Source organism: Panonychus citri, unplaced genomic scaffold (assembly GCF_014898815.1).
Source record: "Panonychus citri isolate SS breed McGregor unplaced genomic scaffold, ASM1489881v1 Contig00141, whole genome shotgun sequence".
Lineage (NCBI taxonomy): Eukaryota > Metazoa > Arthropoda > Arachnida > Trombidiformes > Tetranychidae > Panonychus > Panonychus citri.
In genome coordinates this window covers 2,123,134-2,147,814 of record NW_026515546.1, presented here as the reverse complement: position 1 = coordinate 2,147,814, position 24,681 = coordinate 2,123,134, and the positions used below count along the sequence as shown (strand labels likewise).

At 30.3% G+C, this 24,681-nt stretch overlaps 3 protein-coding genes across 3 annotated transcripts in view; 1 reads left to right on the top strand and 2 right to left on the bottom strand.

Moving 5' to 3' along the window:
* LOC128395449 (sodium/calcium exchanger 3-like) overlaps positions 1–17,054 on the bottom strand; it is a 58,832-nt gene extending 41,778 nt beyond the window's left edge. Inside the window, 1 exon segment of the mRNA XM_053355877.1 lies at positions 16,002–17,054. The gene's annotated coding sequence lies outside the window, so the exon portion shown is untranslated.
* Positions 17,055–17,198: 144 nt separating this feature from the next.
* On the bottom strand, positions 17,199–18,293 carry LOC128395475 (ubiquitin-40S ribosomal protein S27a-like). The gene is made up of 3 exons (XM_053355904.1): positions 18,136–18,293; positions 17,538–17,891; positions 17,199–17,393 (listed from the first exon to the last, which is right to left on the bottom strand). The coding sequence occupies exons 2-3, from the start codon at positions 17,856–17,858 to the stop codon at positions 17,241–17,243; spliced, it is 474 nt and encodes a 157-aa protein (XP_053211879.1). The 5' UTR covers positions 17,859–17,891; positions 18,136–18,293; the 3' UTR covers positions 17,199–17,240.
* Positions 18,294–18,450: 157 nt separating this feature from the next.
* Positions 18,451–24,220, top strand: LOC128395461 (A-kinase anchor protein 1, mitochondrial-like). Its single transcript, XM_053355890.1, has 6 exons — positions 18,451–19,345; positions 19,636–19,781; positions 19,940–20,111; positions 20,279–20,491; positions 20,598–20,734; positions 22,218–24,220. Exons 1-6 carry the CDS (start codon positions 18,733–18,735, stop codon positions 22,287–22,289), a joined length of 1,353 nt encoding a protein of 450 aa, XP_053211865.1. The 5' UTR covers positions 18,451–18,732; the 3' UTR covers positions 22,290–24,220.
* Positions 24,221–24,681: the final 461 nt, after the last annotated feature.

Here is a 24,681-nt window from a genome sequence, read left to right as displayed (position 1 = left end):
ATTTTGATCATCTTCAAAAAGCCCTTGATTATCATCATCAGAATCTATTATCCCCATTAATCAGTTTGATTCAGTCTAATCAACATTCAATTTGAAATACTTCAACTTGTTCACCTTTACCATCTCATCAGTTTAAATGAATGATAATCTATTATTCAATCAATTGTAATTAACGTGAAACTTTGAAACTAATCAAGTGATTGTCTGAATAATGTGAATGGATTATGATTAGAACTTTTTTTCGATCCCTTCACCTCCTTGATTCAAGTTCTCGAATATCTTTTCCTTTCTTCTGTTGCTCGAACTCGAAAAGTTCTAACTTCTTAATCAGTGATGTTTCCAAATTTTCATTCAATCCAATTGATTATTTGTATTCCAACTTCCCTGTTTATTTGGATCGTTTATTATCATTACCTTTTTTTTTACTATTTCTGTTTCCTTTCAGTCAACATGATAAAGGTAACATGGGATAAGGAAACAACTGAATTAAATTGAGACTCTAAATGGTTGTAACTGTTTTTTTTTCTCGCTATTCCAATGATAATGGTTTCTCATTTTCATTCAATTGTTTCTATTCACTTCTTTGGGTTAGATTATTTGCTTTATTTTCAAAGTTCATCCCTGAAATCTCATGATTTTCATGGAGATTCTGTCACTTTGTTATCCTGTTAGTTGATCATCATCATCTGATAATGGGAATTACATTCATAAGGAAAACAAAACAAACAAACAGGTAAACAAAAAGTTCTGTCGTAACATTCAGCTCAAAACTCTCAATCAACTTAATCTGAAATCATGATAATGGAAACTAATCATCATGATCATTCAGTAGGTATACTGAATAAATTCAGGGAGGAAAAGGAAGAGATAAATTTTCTGGATTCAGAATCAATGGTTTGGTGAAAAAAAATGAGGTTAACTTGAAGTCTACTGGTTAGTGTTGTTGTTGTATTGGTGGTTGGACTTGCAAACATGATAACCAATCATCCACACCCACCATCAGTGAGTCAATTCATGTTCATGATGAATAAAAAGTTATCAGCTGATTGAATGTTGAATTAATTTAGAATGAAAAAAAAAAGTTCTGATCCAATAAAAATCTCAAATCAACTGAAAATTTCCACCTCTTTACCTTCCCATTTATCCCTCCCTGGTAACGAGAAAACAATTTCTATCAATAAGCTTTTCATTGATTGATATTAGGACAATTCGATTGCAATTTAATTACAGTTAATTGTATTAATCAATTTAGATGGAAAAGTAAAAATAAAAAATTTCGAAATCGTTTTTTTTTTCGTTTCTCAATTTTAACTGTTAATCTCAATGGATTGGTGGCAATTCAAGTGATCGTCATGATGGTGAAACATTTTCATCTTCCTGAAAAATGGTTGAAAACAATTAATTAACTTGTGCCTGTTATAGTTTATCAGATTATCATCAACAATTTAATCCAATTCTCTAATATAATTACATCAACATTAATAAAATCAGTAATAAAATGGTTGGTACATTTAACTGAAACCATCAAGTGAAACCGTTTAACTTTCATCATCATCATCATGCTTCATGGTCATCATGTTATTTCATGGTCAGTATTTGTTATCATCCGGATAACAGAGTTTCATCATCTTCTCAGTAATGATTTACTCTTTAATTCAGAATCTCATTTATTTATTATATGTTCCATGTTTTCACTTCTCTTATATTCTGTTATTGTTCAGATTCTTTATTCTGGTTTACTCAAGATTCAGCTGATTTATTTATCACTCTTGTGACTTTTTTTATCATGTTTACCTTTTGATAAACATTGACACTGTCATGGTGATGATTATACTCATGGAAAGATTTCTGATAACAAATTAACTTTTTTTTATATTCTTGAGACTCATGGAAACTCATATAATATTATATATACGCTTTCTCCTTGATATTAGAAGCAAAAGTTCAGAGCTCAGAACTTTTTTCCTTCTTCTTTTTTTTCCAATTGGAAAAATAATCTAGATAAATTGATGATCATGATGATGATGATGATTCAAGGATTCAGATAGTAGATTTCTAGATGCAACAACAACTGAATTAGTTTATTTTAATGATGATTCTCATGATAAATCAATAGGATTCAATTGAAAGTCACTTTTCAGTTTTGATAATTTTTTTCAACTCTACTGTTTGATTAGTGGTTGTAATTTAATCATGTTTAATCTGAAAGTATTGGAAATTTAAATTTATAATGTTGTACAATCAAAATTAATCCAGAATGAATAATTTTATCAAACGATAAGTTCAAAAGTTCATGAATAAAGTTCATTCATAATCATTATGATGATAATATGAAAATAACACTATGAATAAATGTTGAGCATTTTATTCATTGCAATTGCAATTGGAACTTTTTTTTTTGATTGTGATTAAATTTTTGATTACTTTAGATTAACATAATACTAAATTAATTGTATTGCTGCAATAAGGTATTTTGGTTAAACAATTAACCAGAAAACCAGTTATTATTATCAATCGAAACAATTAAATAGATTTCAAGTTGGAAACTGTAAAAGTTAATTGATTATTTGATCTGATTGTTGGAAAGGAGATAAACAATTAAATGATAATTACCTTGATTTTCAATTGATTAGATTGGATATTTTTTTTTTCATGATAATAGGAATGGGATTTAGATGAGTAAACATTTGATTGTAACTGTTTATTGCGATTAATTGAGTTGATTTAGTTTGAGATTTTTTGATTACAAGGTGAGTTAAGGTGGACACTCGGTTATTCAGTTACAGGGGAGATGCAAATTGTTGAGGTTTTTGAGTAAATAATTGATTCACTTTCTCTTGACCAGACTGAATATTAAGTTACATTAATGGTGAATAACAGGAAATGGATACTTATCTGAATCAGAACTTTTATCCAGAAACTTTTTCAACATTCTAAGTGCATCTTGACATGCAAACACTTTAAGGTTACCATGTTTATCATGATGATGGTGATGAAACTCTGAGCACCCAAGGAGATTATAATATTTAATAACTTGAAAGTTTTTCTTTCTGGAGAAGTAAAAAATTGTTTTCTTTTTCATTTCGATAAATTTTCATCATGATTAACTTGGTGGAAAATTTTCTCAACAAAATTTAAGATTGATGACTTTTCATAGATTATATTTTGATCAATAATAATATCAAATAGATTGCTTTTTATTTTTAATTATCAATGATTGATTGATTAGTAACAAAAAAAATCATATCGATCTGTACAATCATTATTACAATTGATATTGGACTTTATTTTTAATTGGTTGATAACGATTCCGATGATGATATTAGTTAATTAGTTTCCTTGATGATGGAAACATATGATCCAAGGTTAATCTGTATAATTAATATCATTGGAAATGTCGAAACCATTTTATTGATTAACAATCATGCTTGACAATTAGGTTACATCATCAGTAGGTGACATTATGTAACTTGAGGTGTGTTGAATATAATTATTAATATTACTTATTGGTGGGAAAATTTTTCGATTCGAATTTTTTTTTCTCTAAATTTCGAAAATTTTCAACCTTGACCCCCTTATTTTTCCTGGCTTTTTTCAGAATTTCTTCCAATCCAATGAAATATAATCCATGATAATGGAATCATGTTGTTCAATGAATACATGGTGAGGATTCGCATCAAGAGGGTGGGATAAAAGTTTCCACCGAGTAAAATGTTTTTCCCTGTTACTTTTTTCTTCTTCATGGAATTGAATTTTCTGTGAGTAAATATCATGGAAATTATTGAACCTGAAATAATTTATCGATCACAATTCAAGAAAAATTTGGACTGACGATCGATCGATGATCACAATTGGAAACAAAGTCCAAACCTGATTAAGGACATTATGACATTTTCCAATCCACTTTTTCATCATCATTCAGGCTCCACGATTCGGACATCATCATGATCATCATGTCTATCTCATATACTGGTCAGCCTAATGTTGACCATAAGCCTAACTGATTCATCTTAAGTTGATGATGATCAATATTTTTTTTTGTCTACATCAGAATTACAATGACGATGATTAAACTAAATACTCAATAGATCAATGTCAACATTGAACAACTTTATTTCCACTGGGACAATTTTTAGATTGACAATCAACTAATCCTGTCAGAGGATCAAGACAATCTCAAGGTAGGATATAAAGTGGACAGTGTCCAAGAAAATATTATTATTATATCAGAAAATGAAGATTAACCCGAGAATAAAAAAAAGTCCAATATCATTTAATAGAAAGTGTAACCTCTTATTTTTAATTAAATATAAACATCACTCAATAACCGCTAATCCGATTGTGATTAATATGATTAATCACTGATTCTATTTATGAGCAAGACCAATGATAAACAATTAAAATGTATCTTAATTAACTTGTTTAAATGTTTCAAGCGTAAATCAAGTTGTTGTTGTCATTGTCATTTGTTTGTGTCACTATCATGTTACAAATTGTATCTTATAAATAATCAACCCATTAATTGTGTATAATATTTAATTCATTGTATAAAAAAGACAACTCATAATAATCAATTTAACATTAATCTAAACCTATCACTTTGTTGTTAATATGATCATGATTAACTTTAATCTTCATAAAGATTAAGCTTAACCAGATTATCATTTTAAAAATAAAATGTTACTTTTATTGTGAAAATTGGGTGGAAAAAAAATTTAATTGTTAACTGTGGATGAAGATTAAGTATCAACTCTGATAATGGAAAGTAATCTAATATTCAAATGGTGATGATAATGATTAACCTGAATTCTTGAATGCTCATGTCACATGCGGAAGTAAAACTAACAATAACATAGACACTAAAATTCTGGTTATTGGGAGGTGAAGGGAGAGATGATGATGATGGTATTGATAGAAAAGTGAATATATTTTCTTTGGTTGATTTCAGCATCTTCCATGTAGAATCAGAGCAAATTCCCAGATGAATATTGAGTGAACGCCAAGTCGTGTTTCCAAAGTGATTTGATTTGGAAAAGGATAGAAATGTAGAGAGAGAGAGAGAGAGAGAGAGAGAGAGAGAGAGAGAGGAAGAGGATGCAAGGTGAATGGAAGATGAGGATGAGGATGAGAAGAAGATGAATATAAAGACTATGGAGGTCAAAATGAATTAGATAAGTTATCTAACTGAACAGGGAGTGAAATAAACACCACCCTCATTGTCTAACGGCTCATTAGCTACTCAAGATAAGTCAAAACCTTCAACTTGTTAAAAACTATTTTCCCACTTTCCATCCTCATTCAGTTTCATTATGAATACATGATGAAACATTTTCCTCATCCTTTTTCATACTCTTCTCTCTCTCTCTCTCTCTCTCTCTCTCTCTCTCTCTCTCTCTCTCTCTCTCTCTCTCTCTTTATTATCCACTCTTCATTATATCTCTTCCTATTAAACTACCCATTAAAATGATTCCATGTTCAACAAAACCCTTCATCAGGATCATCATGTATAATATTGTGATATATTGTTTACTAATATACATATCAAGTGAAACTGAAACCGGAAGTAATTCTAAATCAGCATCACCATGTGGTATTATCATTTTCATAGATATACGTGTATATGGGTGTGTTTTTATCATCTTCATCTTTCATTTAGCATCTTCATCCTTTTTTTTCATTGAGAAAAAAAATCTAATCAACTTTGGTGAAAGTTTTAATGGATTAATGTATTTACCTCAAACTGTTAAACTCAAATTGAATGCAAAAAGCTAAATGGTTTTATTACATTATCATAACAATTAACTACTAAGCAATTTTATCAATTGCTGCTTTTTCAGCTCATTGTGATCAAGGTGATGATGATAATGATGATGATGGTGATGATGGTGATAAGGATAAGACCTACTCTTTATGTTTATACTCCTTCATCAGCATCATCATCATGATAATTTATCTGACAATTAATGTCTATTAATATGGTGAAAAAGATAAGATCAATAAACTACAGGGAATCAAATTTGATCCAATTGCTTTTTTCTTTCCAAGGTAATCATGATGAAGAAAAAAAAAGATGATGATGAGAGATGATGATGATTATATCATGTTGAGGATGATAATGATCATCATGGGATGATATTACTTGCTAGTATTGATTATGGTTCCCAATCTTAATCCAATGATGAATGTGTAAGATGATCAAACGGAAGGAGGAAGAAACAAAAATACATCTAACCTTTGATAGTGATTAAGAGATAATCTGAAATTGTATTATTTCATTAATCTGAAATTCAGCTTCATCATGAAATTTAGATCCAGGAAAATGAGATTACAATTATCATTTAGTGTCACAATAATAACATTCAATCAATAATATATGTCAATGTTATTACTTGTCTTCTTTTTTTTACATGAAACTTGAATTCATCATGAAAATTGATTTATTTTTCAATCAATTAGTGATTATGATTGATCACTTTTTCTAGCTCATGATTGAGATACTCAATTCGAGGACTTTTTCAATTCGATTGTTGTGCTCAACAATTAGAATGGACAATATTTCGAACAGGCCAAGAAAGAAGGATTTTTCTCCATGGAGAATACTGAATGATATTCTGATTCCATGAATTCAACTGACTGAAAAGTTCATTTTTCTACTTGACAGTCATGAGGATTCACGAATATATTAAACTCTGGAAATTGGGAAAGAGCTTTAACTTTGAACAGTTCGAAAGTAAAAAAAAAGTCGGATAACTTTTCTTCTCATTTTCTTTATCTATTGTTACCATGAATTTTCAGGGAGAAATTTTTCCATCATGAGATATATTTGAATATCTTTACAAAAAAATAGATTGAAAATTCTGGTTACCTTTATTATCGTTTCCAGGTTTAATAAACAATGAGATATAATGATGAGAGAGGAAATGGGAAACCCGGAAGTCAATGAATTCTGATCAGTTGAAGTTTTAGTTTTCGATTCTGCATAAACATTTAATTTGGTTCCAGGCAGAATTTACTATTGTCAAGTTAATTGAATCAACCAGAGAGTAAGATAAATATTATCATGATGATCAAATTAAAATGATTAATTGTCTTGATGCTTTTCCATGATGATAATAATATCTCATGATGATTGTGATGAGTATACTTTGAATACTAATCTGATTTAAAACTGAATCACACTCATCATCAAGTTTATTGTTTATCATGATGATAAATATCCGGTAAGATAATTTGACAGTTAATTTTTTTCCATAAAATTAAAGCTCTTTATCATGATCAAGATGAAATTATTACCATGGTTAAGATGAACTGAATTAAGATAATGAAACAATTGACTGGAAGGGATTGATGAATAAGATGGACAATTATGATCCGAGTACCTCGATTATGTCAATCATAATTAAATTAACTCTCTCTCTCTCTTTAATTAGAGCTTGAATTCTGTTGACTTTCATCATGAAGGTTGAAATAAAATCCACCTCATGAATTTCATTTCCACCCTCACAATTGATTCCTTCAGGTAACTGTTTCCATTCATGATGAGAATGATTAACTCGATAATCAAAAAATAGATTCTTTTTTTCTTTCATATTAAGTTTTCTGTTCAAGGTAAGTTTAATAATCGCCTCAGGCTATTCTTGAACCGATGAACACTTTTTCCTCGGATAAATTTATCTCTCGTGTTGACACACGACAAAATTTTCATGACATTCAATAACTTTCCATCTCATTTCCATGCTAATGATGTTTAATTGTTTTAAAATCAGTTGATTTCTTTAATTTGATTAACATTTCAATAGATTAAAATTTCATCTTGTTTCCTGATTCAATTAACTCCCAATTTATTGAATCTTTTCACTGAGTTTCATGAGATAAATATTATATTAACTTTATTTCATTTGATTAACTTAATTACTTGAAGGTAATTTATTAATGGTAATAATAATAATTGCTAACAATCAATGTGATTTAATTACAATCATTGAAGGAAATTGGGTCAATCAGTTACATTGAAAGTTTATCTTGATTCATGATGAGACTTGAATATTATTATGATTGTTCATTGATCATGATAATTAATCAGGAAGATATTTTGTTAATTATTGTCACTCTTTCATCTTTAGATGCTGATTAATCAATTTGACTTTCTTTTTCCTCCATCATTGTTGTTAATTAATTGTTAACTTACAACAATCAGCAAGAAGAAAAAAACTCAGGTAATGAACAGAGAAGTAGAAAAAAATTTACCCTCAGGGCTTTTCGCTCATTAATTAGTGAAACTTTTTGATTGTGATGATAATCAAAACCGATTCAACAATTAAATCATTTCATTGATGAGTAAACAACAATAATAAGGATCAATGATAACCTAATAATCAACGGTTACTATGAGATTTACAGTTAACAATTAAATTTGATTATTACTTTTAAATTGATTCTTTATTGATATTTATCATATTATGATGACAGTCAATTGCTAAATTGTTATTACATTAACAGTTATCAATTATTTTCAATTTAAAAGATATAAAATTAATAATTTTAATCATTGAACAATATAATCTGACAATTTAATCATGATGATTATTTAATTTGATAATTTAATGTCTCTCTAAATGGGTGTGATGATTAATAACTATTTTGGGACAAAATGGTTTTGTCAATCCATCACATTGGTAAATGTTAATCAATAACAATTAACTCATTGAAATGGGAAAAAGTGAAAAATCAATTGTCAAATAGGTTTGACAATTTAGAAACAATTAGAGACAAAAACTACAATCAAGAGGTTTAATTTGTTTTTTAGTTTCATCTGTGGCTCTTGATTGTAATTGTAACGATATGATTGATAATAAGTTATTGATTGTTGGTGAGTAATTGATTTATATGCTTTTTTTGTTATCCATTAACTGTAACAATACAATTAAATGTAATCATGGGGATGCAATTAAATTATTGTTATTGTTATCAATTGAAGGGTAAACTAGGGATGGGTCAAAGTTGAAAGTTCTGAGAGTTCATTGAGTGAGATGAACATGGGAGAAAGTGAATGAATTGGAATAGAGATGAAAATGGAAATGAAAATCATCGAGAACGAGGTTATCATTATGTTCATAAAGATGATCAGAATGATGGTGATTATCATCATCATGGATTCAATTTAGTTCAAGGAATATATTTTTGGAAATTCATTGGGAGGGAAGAGAGAAAAAAAATTCTCTCTTATCATTCATGTTCCCCTGAAAGTTTCACAATTTTCAATTCCTAATCCAAGATAATCAATCAATTGTCTAATAATATATATTTTCACTATTTTGACAAGAGTCTGGAGCAATCAACTGACCTCTTGGTCTTATCATGATATTATATCTGAAATCCTGCTTCTTTTTTTTACTTGACCAGAACTTATCTCGTAAACAGTTATCATTTGGTTGCTTATTTCAACTGGTCAAGAGTGGACACTTTGGCTTAGGTGAATGAGATAAAAAAAAAGTTAGTCTTAAGTTTTTGTTATCTTTTTTTTTACTCTTGTTTGTTGTTGTTGTTGTTTTTTGTTTTGAGACTGGACAGTAATCATTGTAAGATATTATCCTTTTGGGTCAACTCTTCAGTCTAACTGACCAGTGAGGATAAAACTGGTTCGTGAGTGATAAGATGTTGTTGTTTATTATGTTTCAAAAAAAATAAACGAGCTTTAGTTTCAATGGCCTGTTAATATTGTCACAAATTTAATTCGGGAAGAAAATAAATGAAGAGAAACGGAGTAAAGATGAACATGATGAGAGAGAAAAACACAAACAATAATTTATTTAAAACAAATTCTTTAATTAAAACCGAAATTTAAATACACTAAAATCAGAAATCAACTGAAACCAAAGTCTTAACATAAACCGTTGTTCGCATACTTACACTCTGACCTCTCTTTCTTTCTTGCTCTCTTTTATCCTCAAACCAGACAAAGGAAGGGGAAGGGAACATGCACTTAAAGTCACAGCAGATGGTTACTCTGATAAAGGTCATAACTCAGGGTTAGGGTCTGACATTAATGATTGTCAGTTCAGGGTCTGACAATAAATTATCATACAATTTGACAAGTCTGACTTTAATGAGAGTAATTTATGGGGTCAATCTTTAACTTTGCGCTTACTATTTTATCTTATTTTATGTTCTTAAAGCCTCAATGATTAAATCTTAATCACAATCTTGATGACCATTCGTTTACCTTTTCTTCGAATTTCTAAGTTTAATCCACAACTTTAATGCCTTTTCCCAGGCCTTACATCTCTCTCCACCTTGAAAAGACCGAAGTCCCTTTCGGACGATTGATTTTCTTAATTCTAAACGTAAGCCTGACAATCTTACAATGGGTCTGACCATTAATCGTATGGTCTGACACCGTCTGAAATAGTACTTAATCTCATGACAAGGGCCATTTCATCCCAATTACACAAGCAAACCATTTACATCATCGACAAACATCTCTCACGTTTAATTATGGTGTCAAATTAACAATTCTAACAATTTCCTGATTAATCCACTTCAAAATTCGCGCACTTTTTAAATTAGTTCCAACTTTCATTAATAGGTGGCGCCACTTATGTGGTCAACCTCTGACCACAGGTCACTTCCATTTCCGTGTCAGGTCACTTCCATTGTCTTTGTACTCTCTACATTAAGTATTGATATTTTTGCCTCTGTGTTTTTTTTTAACAAAATGTCTGAGATCTCTAAAATGTTGGATAATCTAATTGATTATGTTGAATTCAGTGATTTACCAGAACCAATTGTATCCCTAAAACGTTTACCCTCTGATCAACTCAATGGTTATGGTCCTACTCCTGACCAGTGGCGGGTAATACTTTGCGATAAACTAATGGATTTCAAACAACATCGTTACACATGGTTATGGAACAAAATACAAGATAACCAGGATTTTGGTATTTGGTTTGGTTTTGATGTCACCAAGGAAGATCTGGTGTGCAGATTTTGCCGAAAAACTATAAATTTTCGTGAAACAAAACGTTGGCAAAATTTGGCAGAACATCTGGGCTATAACCATGCAGAACAAATACCCAATTCCAGAGGAATGAATCAAAAAGCGACTAAAGCCTGGCTTCGACAATTTTAATTGTTAATTTAAACAATAAAATCATTTCTTTTTGAACAAATAAAATAAAAAATTTTTTTTTTTTGATAAGATTAACTTGAATTTGTTTCCCTATTCATTTCCTTTAACCTCTTTCTTTCCCAGGTGATTCTTTGTTATGATCCATACAGATATCGATATCGGATACGGATCCGGATCCTGGCTATTTTAACCAAAAGATCCCTGTTTTAACGAAATGTATTATTTTTACATTAAATTGATTTAATTCAGGGTCTGACTATTAATTAATGATTATTTCAGTGTTTTTAATACCAAATAGTATTAATTAAATTAAATTAAGGATATATAATTGATTTTAACTTGAAAAGAATTATAAATTGTAACAAAATAATTATTTTTGGCTGTCAGACCTGGTCTTTTCCGTCAGACTGAGTATGTCCGCTTATAATTTCAAGAACTGACAATTTTTCTTTTTCTTTAATGATGATTTGAGATATAACTGATGGTGTTTACGAAGGATTCGGAACTAATTTCATATTATCTGAAGAAATATTTGAGGTCTGATTTCTCAATACTAGTGGTGTCAGACCTTGAAAATTGGTGATGAATTTCGTTATTTATTATTTTAATATTGATTGAGATTAAATTGAGTGATTAAATATGAGTAAAACTGATAACCTGAACTCCTAATGACTTGAATTACAAAGGTCTGACGGTGAAAATGAGGTCAGACCCGGATAAATGAAGCGGTTAGCTTTGGGAGACGGGGAGGGTCGACTTGATTAAGTTTTAGGCTTGAGGAAGAAGAGAGAGACTCTTATCACATTCATCGATAAATTCAACTCTCAGACCTAAACATTCGAAGTTGGGTTCAGTTTGTACAATACAATTATTTACATCCAAAGGGATAAATCCTTCAACAGTTTCTTGTTGATAACCCAAAAAAGGTGAACAATAATCAGGATTTAATAATGAATTAGGAGTGAACTTATCTTCCGTGATGACATTGGTCTGATGGATTTGCATTTTTCCTAAATCTAACTTCACGCTTGCGGCTTTATTAAAGTTGTTACCAAGTAATAAAGGATAGTTGAATTCATCGGTGACAACCAGAAGATTGGTCCAAACTGACATTGGTACTCCAGAAACTTTAATTAAACTTCGAGTTTTTCCAAGGATCGGGAGTTGATGCCCACTAGCCGATAAAACACGAGGTCCTTCATATTGTCGAATCAATTGTGGCTTTTCGATTGATGAAATCTTGGCGATTGAAACTGCTGAACCAGAGTCAATAATACACTTCACAGGTCTGTTATCAATCCATGCATCAGTAAACACATATGAGTCCGATTCACTACTCATATTATTCACTAGTGAGTTATGTATTTTCCGTTGAGGGTCTGAGAAGTTTTTCTCATCACTTTTAATGATTAATTCTTGAATTAATCTTCTTAATTCGGTGATTTCCTCTGAGGGGTTAACGGTCTGATCACCCTTTTCCAAGTTCTTAGCATGTTCACGGAATTCATGAACTGTCTTAGGTTTAGCGGCATAAAGAGATGATTTTAAGGTGGGTCTGACACCTCTAAATAAGTGTCGAAGTACCTCATTCTCTTCCATTTTACTATTTAATTTTAAACACAAGTCTTTAACATCAATAATATATCGAGTAACAGGTTCATGGTACTCTTGTTTTCGATTGTTGAGTTGTTCGATTACGAAGTCATCATAAGAAGAGGGAAGAAAAGTCTCTTTAAAGATTTTCACAAACTCAGACCAAGTGATTTCCTTGTCGCCAGACCGATTGATGATTTCCTGCTTATACCAGGACTGAGCGGTATCTTCTAAATAAAAACCAATTCGCGATAACTTTTCAATGTCAGACCAACTGTAAAACTTGGCTAAAGATTCAAATTTGTCAAGAAATTTCAGAACTTGAGCGGAAATACTTCCATCGAAATATTCAATTTTTGGACCCCTTGGTACAGCGACCACATTGGGTTTGATGTCTTTTATTTCATGATCGCTCATGATGAACAGCCGTTCAAGTGAATCTTTTATTGAGTTAACGCTTATAAAATCTAGAGATTTTGATCGTAACATAAACGATTAGTCGTGGAAAACCTATTAGTTTACTTAACGTTTTAATCAAGAATTTTATATGGAGAAAATGAATTAATTGTTTTTTTTTTACAAGGTTGAGACGTTTCGATTGAGTATTGTCAGACTTTCCAGTCAGACTCGCTTGGTCAGACCGAGTGTCTTAATTGTTCACAAAAGATTAATTAGAGGTGATTATGGGTCAGTTTATGATTTCTGGATGAGAGTTTTATCCAGAAGCAACAAATCTAACAGAATTTTTAGATTAATGAGGCGATGAAAACACAAAGAAAATCAGGGTGTGGCACTTTCTAGTCTGTTGTCAGACCAAAACTGTTAATACAAACACAAATAAAACAAAGATGTTTCACACCAGATGATCACAAATTTCACTGTTAAGAGAAAGATTATAAAAATTCATAAAGAATTAAATTGTCAGAAGAAACACAAGTTCTGGAGGCTTTCAATTGAAAGCTCTCGGTGGGACCTCCATTTTGTCACAAATTTAATTCGGGAAGAAAATAAATGAAGAGAAACGGAGTAAAGATGAACATGATGAGAGAGAAAAACACAAACAATAATTTATTTAAAACAAATTCTTTAATTAAAACCGAAATTTAAATACACTAAAATCAGAAATCAACTGAAACCAAAGTCTTAACATAAACCGTTGTTCGCATACCTCTGACCTCTCTTTTCTTGCTCTCTTTATCCTCAAACCAGACAAAGGAAGGGAAGGAACATGCACTTAAAGTCACAGCAGATGGTTACTCTGATAAAGGTCATAACTCAGGTTAGGTCTGACATTAATGATTGTCAGTTCAGGGTCTGACAATAAATTATCATACAATTTGACAAGTCTGACTTTAATGAGAGTAATTTATGGGGTCAATCTTTAACTTTGCGCTTACTATTTTATCTTATTTTATGTTCTTAAAGCCTCAATGATTAAATCTTAATCACAATCTTGATGACCATTCGTTTACCTTTTCTTCGAATTTCTAAGTTTAATCCACAACTTTAATGCCTTTTCCCAGGCCTTACAATATGATGACCAATCATTATGATGACAATAAAATTTAATAATAAATGATTGTAACAGTTAAAACTAATTATCATAGAGAATTCAATTCCTAAATGATATTAACAATTGAAAGAAAGATATTATTATTATTATTATCATTATTATTATCATCATCATGATAAGTAAATTGATTGAAATAATATGTACTGATTGTGATATATTGATTGAAATGACAATCGTTGCTGATGATGATTATGATTCTGGTTTTGATGATGAATAAAAGTAACCAGAAAATAACCAGATAATAAAGTGACTTGAATAGTAATTGGTATCACATGTAATAGTTATTATAATAAAGATGAAGATGGAGATAAGGATGAAAAGGACAATGAACATCATCATCATCATCATCATCTTCTTCATCCTTATCTACATGATGATGGTGATAAAATTTTCATTGAAAAGCAACATTTAACTAACTAATTCACATTGATTCACATCTCTCAGTGGGTTACCTTAATTTTGGTTACGATATATTTAGATATTGTTATTATATTACCGTTATTATTATCATCATCATCATCATCATTGTCACCATTATTATTATTGTGTATCCTCTGCTGGAGGTATTCACTATATCATATGAGAGTTTAATGTACATCGATTGATTTAATCATGACAATATAATATTATAACTAAATTATCAAATGAATCTGAATAATGGAACCTCAAATAATAATAGTTATCATCATGTTCATCATCATGATTAACATTGTTCACGTTTTCAAAATGAAAAGTTATTATCATTCATTCATAGATATTGGTGATTAGTTAAAGGAGAAATCATTTATTCATTTAATTCAGTTAATTTTGATTTTTTTTTCTTTCTCTCTATTCGCAATTAATCACTTTCACTAATTAATTTATTCCTTCCATACATGATGATTATACCTTGACAATTTAATTTAGTTACTGTAGTCAATTGTGTTTCTAATTTGATTTCTACTGTGGCGGTTAATTGTGATTCAATATTATTATTATTATCATTTAAGATTTCAGATTGTTTCTTGATTACTATGAGATTATAATTGCTTTTGATTAGCAATTTAATTAGTTTTACTTAATTTGGTTTCTCCTGTTTTTTTTTTGCTTGTTCATCTTTACTATTGATGATTAACTTGATAATCAATTTAGTTAATAGTTTATGTTTGATCAATAAATTAATAACGTTGATCATGATTAAGATATTATTTTTAATGAGAATTAGATTAAGTTTCCTTTTTAATCATAACTAATCAATAATTTTGTTTACTTTTTAATTTTCATGATAACTTATTGATTCAGTTGGAAGCTAATTTGTTGTTAGTTGATTTTTTTGTGCCAACAATTGATTCAGATTTGGAATACAATTATAATTGTTAACAATTGTGAATAAAGTATGATTGTGATTCAATGTATGATTTAAATTTGGTTCATTGTTAGTCAAGTAAATTGTTACATTGTTGATTCTAATTGTAATTCTTGATTCCTGATTCTGAGAGGAGATTATTTTTTTTTCTGTTACATCCCATTCGGAAATGAATGTTTGTCAAAGTCTATTCTCAGTGTTTACCATGAACATTTTATCATGAAATCCAATTGAAATTCTGAGTTTCCAATTGAATTTGGAAAGTTACTCCATTTAAAAAGGTTCGGTAAACATTTACAGTTTTTAATTACAGTTGACAATTTACTTAATCGTAAGGAGAGTTTAAAGTTTCAATTACTTACCTTGATGTTAGAAAGTAAATTTGATTTTTGAATCAATTTCCGTTTCTTGATTACTTGCAATTGAGAAACTTAATTGTTGAAGTCACTAAGGGATAAGATGATTAGTTAACACACACACAATTTGGAGTTGATTAAAATTCTGATGCGCTTTTATGGAGTTGATTAAGATTATTGGTAAACTTGGTTGTGGGAATGGTGAATATGATGATTAGTATTATGAAGGATGGTGAGAGTTGATTAAATTTTAGATTTTCATTTATTTTTCTCAATTCGGATTTATAACATTTTCGCAATCATTTATCATGGAAAAGATGAGAAAATATTGATTCACAATTAGATGTTAACTGATGTTCACTGAACTAATTTAGATTAAAGACCAATGGTACACAATAAATACGATCGACGAATTATTCTTCCAGATTTTTATTACAATTCGAATGCATTTTGTTGGCAGAAAGAAAATAATTCCAACTCTTTTTTTTTCTTGGTTCGATTTCATCTCTTCCACGCATATGACTCACAATTGCGCAATAGAATCGAATAGATTCCTGGTTAACTGTTATTTTCTCTTTTTTATTATATAAATTATGTTAACAATCAACCGGTGATAATAAAAGTAACTGGAATCATACGAATCATCTAGCGACTCTACGATTAACTAGAATTCAAAATTTGTTTCTCAATAGAAAAACAAGTCAACAGTTTGAGGGAAAAAAGAATCCGCTAGATGGAAGCAGCGAGAGGGAAAAAAATTTTTGTTCTCTCAAGTTGATTAACTGATTAATCAAATTAAAATTGACAATTTTAATCACGTCAATATCGACTGGTTAACACTTGGCTTGTTATTACGCGAATTAACATTTAAATTAGTCTAAGTTCTTCTGTGTCTGAAGTGAATCTTCCGATGAATGATGATTTATGAGAGAGTTGAGAATAATTTAAGTTGCTTAAAAATGGGAGTTGAAGATTTTGCTAATTAACGAGAGTGGGAAACAGTTAATTGAGCTAATCATCAGGACTCATTAAAGAAACTATTTATACAATAATCGAATAGATTATAGAAAAATTGAAAATAGAAAGTAAAGAGAAAATCGTTTACATCTAATGTTTATACTGTTGATGGTTTGAAAATGTTGGTGTGATTATGAATAGTCAAAGTTAATCAAGATTGAAGGGAAATATGATCAACATTGAATGTATATCAATAAATGGATCTTTATTAACTTAGACAATATCCATTTATTTGCTTTGCTCAGGCTTATCAAAAACAAATGTTAAACCACATTTTCCACAGTATTGTCGATCGAAGTGGCTTGCCATGAAAACACCGGCTCCACATTTATCATTGGTACATTCTCGTCTTAACCTATTGATTTTGCCATTTTCATCGACCTGAAAAGATTAAAAAAAAATGATTAGATAGAGATAACAAGAAAGGTTTAGCCAAAAGGCTAAGGGAATGTCGCTCAAGTGTGGAAAAGAAAAGCTAAATAATTTGGTGATTAGAAAATGGAAATTTAGACAAAATTGAATTACCTTGTAGTATCTAAGAACAGCTAATTTGACCTTCTTTTTCTTATGCTTGTTTTTCTTTGGTGTGGTGTAATTCTTCTTTTTCCTTTTCTTAGCACCACCAGCAAGACCGACAACAAAGTTTACAGTTGAACCCTCTTCGAGAGTTAATTCTGAAATAAGTTGCTCTTCATCAAGAATCAAACCACCAAAAACTAGGTGACCATCCTCCTCAAACGAAGAATCAATTTGTGTTAATTGATCTAATAAATCTTCAATCCTGTCAGTAGGTTCAACAGTCAGGGTCAAGGTTTCACCCTCGACATTTTTGACGAAAATTTGCATCTCAATGAAAACCTAAAGATCCCAAGCTTGGACCTAGAATAAGAAAAAAACAAGAACAAAAATTAATAAATAGAAGACAAAACACAGAAAACAAGAAACAAAAAAGATCCAACACATCAAAAAATCAAACCCATTCCAATGTAAAAGTAAACGATAAACCAAAAATAAACCGGAAAAGAAAAATTCTCAAACCCAAACACAAAAACCGAAAAGTAAAAACCAAACAGAGAAAAAACAAAACTGCCCAACCGATTATCAATATCAAAAATTAACTCACCTTATTCAATTGGAATCCAGTAAAATATTAACAAAACAATTAAACACTAAAAAGAATAATTTAATTTAAGTGAATCAATTCATCAAAAACTGCAAGAGAAACAAATGTGTGAATGGGAAACGGAAACCAACTGGTAATCCATCGTTCTAAATGTCACACTTTTCTCCGAATTGGCCAATCAGAGAGAAGAAAAAAGTGTCGCCATCCAGCGAAATTCTAAACAACCAATTTAGTGAATTTTTCGAAAACCAGATGCCGGTAACTGAGAATAGAAAATATCACAACATTGATTGGGAACATGCTCTTTATTTGAGATTAGGTTTGTTAAAGGTTAAGTTAGATTTTTCTCTTCCTTTAACTGAATTAGTTTTAATTTTGATAATAGTAAAAATAATTAATCTAATTAGTTTACTTTGTTAACTGATTGTTTTCTTTTGTTCTTCTGCAAACTGTTTAATTGTTTTCTTTTTTGTTTTTCTCTTCTCTTCTGCCTTTTGCTAGAAATTTTTTCTCTTTTTTTGTGATTTGTCTCTTTTCCTTTTTCATTAAGTGTTACTTTTTTTTTCCTTCTTCTTTTCTCCCTTTACCTTTGTTACTATGGCTCAAGTGGGTCCCTTATTGGTTACCAAGATGAGTGGTTTTGATGAGAAAATTGAGCCACGTGTTGACGAGGAAAAGGGTATCGAACAGAATGAATCATCATCAAGCCAAAATGGAGAAAGTGAAAGGTCAGATAGTCCGGCATCTTCTTCATCTGTAACACTATCATCGTTATCTGCTTCATCGAGTAACAATATAAACGGTGAATTGGTAAATGATGAACATGGTGATGATGATGATGAACATCATGGTGAAACTGTTGTTATCGTTGAGCCTAAAGAAAAGGAAAACAACAGCAATAATAATAATAATATCAAAGAAAATACTACAACTACAACTACTACTACATCAACTAAATGTACAGAAAATTCTGAATGTACTTCCGAAGTCAAATCTGATGTTATCGAAGGTCCATTTTTTGGACAATTAAATGGTCATTCGGCTGAAGAACCTGTTATTATTTATCAATTTGAATTGGCTCAATATTTATGTGGTCGATTGATTGGTCGAAGTGGACATTATGTTAATCAAATAAAAGAAAAATCTAATGCCAGTGTTGTTGTTAATCGTCATCCACTTACTCCTCTTTATAAAATATGTAGCATAGAAGGTGAGTTGATTTTATTTTATTCTTCTTTTTCATCTCTTTCTCTCTCATTAAGATTGCGTGGCTATTTTTAAGTCTTTGAGAATTTTCCTTAAAGAATAAAAAAGAAAAGGTTGTTACATCTTATAACTGGCCTTGGAATAGGAATCACTAATTCTCCCAATCAATAAGTGTTCTTTAAGTTTTCTTCTTGAAGATCAGTCTGAGAATTTACTTGATTCTAATTTATTCTATTTCATTCTATTCTATTCTATTCTATTCTATTCTATTCTTTTCTTTTCTTTAAACAACAGGAACTAGATCTGAAATTAGAAGAGCATTGCGATTGATTCGCACTAGATTTCCGATCTATGAATTTCCTGAAGTTACATTGCAACAGATTAATGTTATCAGTCCATTATTACAAGCTTGCCAAGTCACCGTACCTCAATCTTGTCAGGTAAGAGTTTTGTTTTTTTCTATCTCAAAATTAATTGTCTTTGATTATCATCTATTGTACACATTGTATTATTATTCCTAATTATTTATTTAATCATTATAACATTGATCATATCATCATCATTTTTTCTTCTTCTTCTTCTTTTACAATAAAAACAGCTCCATCTTCCAGAGGGAGTCTCATGTGATGTGATATTGTCCAACGTGGTTAACGCTGGACATATTTTCGTTCGTCAACCAACTCATCCAACTTATCCATCGTTAAGCCGGTTGGACCAATTCATGAATGCCACATACTCTGTTGAAACACCGCCAGTTCTTGCTCCTAATCGTTAGTATTTTCTCTCCCTTTTCCATCATCATTAATATTACTAAAGGAGAATTAAAAGTAAATACGGAAACGGAATCTCCCTCAAACTCTATATATACAATTGACGCAATATTCATGTGATTTTTTCTCTCTCTCTTTTCTCTCTCTTTTCTCTTTCTCTTTTTTAGCTGGTGATATTTGTGCTGTTAATATGTGCAGTGGATGGTACCGAGCGATGGTAGTCAATGTTTGGGATGATCATGAGGTCGAAGTCAAGTTTGTCGATTATGGTGGATATGCTCGAGCACCGATCTCATCTCTAAGGCAGATTCGTTATGATTTTATGTCCCTGCCTTTCCAAGCATCAGAATGTTATCTAGCTAATGTTAAGCCGACCGATGGTTAGTAAATTTTTTATTTACTCTAATTTAGTAATTTATATTTATATTTATATTATTATTATACTAATTTTTATCTATTTTGAATGCATTTATTTCACCTTTACAGAAGATCAAGGTTGGTCTAAGGAAGCTAACGTTGTTTTTCATGATCTCGCTCAAGGACAAATGTTACAAGCTAAAATTGTTGCTTATGCTGATGATGGTATACCACTAATCCATTTACACAAAATTCAAGGAGCTTCGGTAGGTTCACAACCAGTTCTAAACCATAAACATGAGAAAACAACAAGAAGCTACAATAACAACGACATTATAAATAGATAGCACAAGCCTTTAACTTTCTAATTGTCTGAAAACACAAAACGTACAAGCAAAAGCATTGAGACAGAAAATTTTTATTACCTCACAACTTTGTGGTCATTTATTAGTCTATTATTGTTACATTTTGATTCTTCTCGTGTCTGTTATTTATCTCTCTTTCTCTTTCTCCTTCATCACCATCATCATTATCATTAGTATCATCATCTATTTCTTACTTATATTGTCATCTTTTTCTCCTTCTCACCTTCTCCATTTTTTCTTTTATCTGCTTCATGGAACATTCAGTCGACTTTTTCTTTCAACAACCAAATTGAAGAAAATTTTAAGTCTGCCCTGCGTTTTTCCATCGCTTCAATGAGCTTTTCTTTTTTTCACTTTTTATACTCTCTCTCTCTCTCTCTCTCTCTCTCTCTTATTGCTCCATCTTCTCTCCATCGCTCACTCACCCAAGATCTTTTTTTTCTTCTTTCTATCTTTAAATCAGAAAAGATAGACTGAATTCTTATATTTCTCTTTCTTCTGCTCTCACAGTCAATGTTACAGGTAAAAAAAAAGGTACACAGAAATAAATAAGACCTAAAGATGCTCATCCTTAGGACTGGTTTGTCTTGCCTTAAGCCAGGTTAGGTTGACAGCCTCAGCTCAATGGAAACAGAAAATCTAGTTGAACAAGTTACAACGTGCCCCTAATGCATTAATGATTGAGCATTTTCATCTTTCTTTCCCTTTTGTCTTTCTTTCTTTTTCTTTTCCTTTCTTTTCTCTGTCTTTCTCTGAATTACACACACACACATATTAATATACAATCTCTATGCGTTTTCATCCCATGTTTAAAAACAACTTTTAATGTTATTTACTGAAAACGTGCTCTCTCCTTTACCCTTGTATCTCTTTCCCTTGCATCAGCTATTTCCTTGATGATAATGTTGTTTTCTGTATATTCCTGATTATTTAAAACTAATACTCTGGTTTAGAGGGAAGCAAATTGTTCATTTAATTCATTCTCTTCATCGATGACCAAATTGATGATGAGAAATGATAAATATAAATTGATTAGATTCCCTTTGAGAGAGTGGTATATATGTTATACTAATATTGTTACAGTTTTACTTGTAATGGTCTTTTTTTTTGTTGTTGTTATTATTATTACCTAAAAGCAATTAATCACTTTTCAATTTCTTTATTTGTTCGGCTTCGCTAGTATCAATTACTGATTGATTCAACAATTACGATTTCCTGATTAATTTACAGTCCACTTGCAATGAATTTTTTTCTTCCACACCTTTTTACTTTGATTGTTGTTTTCCCAACGATCTAATTTTAAATCTAATTCGTTGATCACTCTGGACTATTGATTCGATATTAACAACTAACTTTTTCTTTTCTTTTATTATCAACTTTTCAGAATATCTTCATTAACAAAGAACTTGTAAATCGTGGATTAGCACAATGGGTCGAACACCAAATGTGGGAATAATCATATTATGAAGAAAACAATCCTTAATAATTAACCGAAGACTGAAATATGATTTAAATGTTAAAAAATGTCAATCATCAATCATCAACAATTAACCGAAACTTTGATCATTATTCACATCACACCGACATCACTACTAAAACCAATTAAAGAGATGAAGCAAAATTATAACAATTTAAATGAAGAAAAGCAAATGGCAAACATAAAAGTGGAAAATCAACTGTTAGCAAAAAAAAACGTAAACTCAACAACGAAACACCTACAATATCAAGTGACGACAATTAATTGTTCAACTTTAATTTAAAAGATCTGAGCTGAAGATGAATCACTGAACATCTTTACTCTTCTCCCTTGTCTGATTTTCCTCTTATTGTGGTGGTTAAAAACCTGAGAGGAAGAAGAAGAAAAAACTTCATAGACTCTGATCGTTGACATTTTCATCACTAACCAGGGAAATTAATCATTCACCAGCATGCGCATCGATTTATAACAATCCAAATTGTAGTAAAAATATACACATATAAATCAACAGAAACATGTATATTTCTGCTCTATCTCTCCTATTATCTCTGCCTTGGAAATTAATTACTATTCAGCTCTTACCCCCATCATCATGATCATCAACATCATCAACAACACCACCACCAATAACCACAGTCTTACGAGTATAACAAAGGATTACGATTGATTAAGAAAATTGGTCGCAAAAAAAAATCGAAACCATATTAGCCTGTTGTCCGAATTTTCCCTTAAAGTGTCTTCGATTTGCATTTTCCTCATTCACTTTAATATGCATACGAATCCATCTCAACACCATCAATGCAACAAAAGCTCAACCTTAAAGAAAGACTTTTGAACCATCAAAATTGATCCTCTTTCCCTTAGTAATTTTCTGATTTCTCTTATTTCCTCTTTGTTGCTTTTTCGCAGAAAACAGCAACACAAATATTAGACTTCGATGATTACCAGGGGAAAAACAAAAGGTTACTTTATATCAATAAGCAATCTAATTAATCAGCAGGCTTAATCATAATTCAATCTCTAAATCATAATATTGATCGACTGTAAATACTTTGAGAAATTTTTTTTGCTTCTTTTTTTTTTGGTTCAACGACATAACTAAACTTGATATGTATTGTTAGTCCATTTTTACTTCTCATGAATAATTTTGGCTCTAACATTATGATTATGCCTTCTTTCTGACCTCCCTGGTCCCTTTTTCACAATTAACTTTTCACCATCTCTCCCTCTCCCACTATTCATTATTTTTTCTCCTCAATTCATATTATATTATTTTTTTGGTCTCTAATCTGATCCTAATCATAATTGAAACACAAAGACTATCTAATGTTACTCTGGTATTAATTATTATCTGTGCTATCATTGTAATGGCTATTTACCTTGTCCCTCTTTTTTTCATGTAATCATCATTTCTCTCTCTCTATCTTTATCTTAATTGTAACTACAATCAGTCAACAACTTTGATCTACAACCAACAGCAAAGGAGTAAAAGCCAAGGAAAACATCACATCTAAGCAACACTCAACTCGAATCACCATCAAACTACAATAATTTAATTTTACAATTTGGATGATTGGCAGAGGGAAAAGCTAATCAATTAAGGGAGATGTTTAATTTTCTCTAAATTGACCTAATAGTTGTAGATTATATTTTCTTCCTTTACTTTTTTCTCTCTCTCTCTCTTTTCTTGATTTCTTTTTCTTTTTGGTTTGTAGGTCAAACTTTATCGAAAATCAATCGATTTATGAAACAAAAAAAATCATTAACAAAAAAACGACTATAAAAATTAATCTCTAATTATGTGCCGATTATATATTGTCAGTTAATTATAATAGTATTTGGATATTTTTTGCTTGGATAATAATTTAAAAGTATAAATATAAATTAAAAAAAAATCGAATTGAAAATAATTCTAATTACTGATTACAAGTTTGATTTCTCATTTTTTTTCTAATTCTCTTCTCACAATTAAACCATTGATCGAATTGATTGATTTAATTCTGTCTATTAATATACATGCAATTCATTTTTAGGCTAAACAAAACTTGATTGTAATCCAATTTACTTAATAGTAATCAACTGATCCTCTAAAACATTATTAGCATAAGATTAACATTGGAAACAATGTTAATTTAATTGTTATTGCCAAGAAAATTGGAGATTGATTTTCTAAAGGTAACAATGTTTCATTGATTAATCAGATTCATGTTCCAATTAGATGATAAGTGATTGTAATTAGTCAATTGTTTGAGTAAAAAAAAAACCATGCTGGTTAAATGCAACATCATCAAGTCTGTACTGAGAGAGTCTGCTAATTGTAAACAAGTTTTTAGATCCATGTGGTTGAATGAAGAGCCACTGATTTGATTTG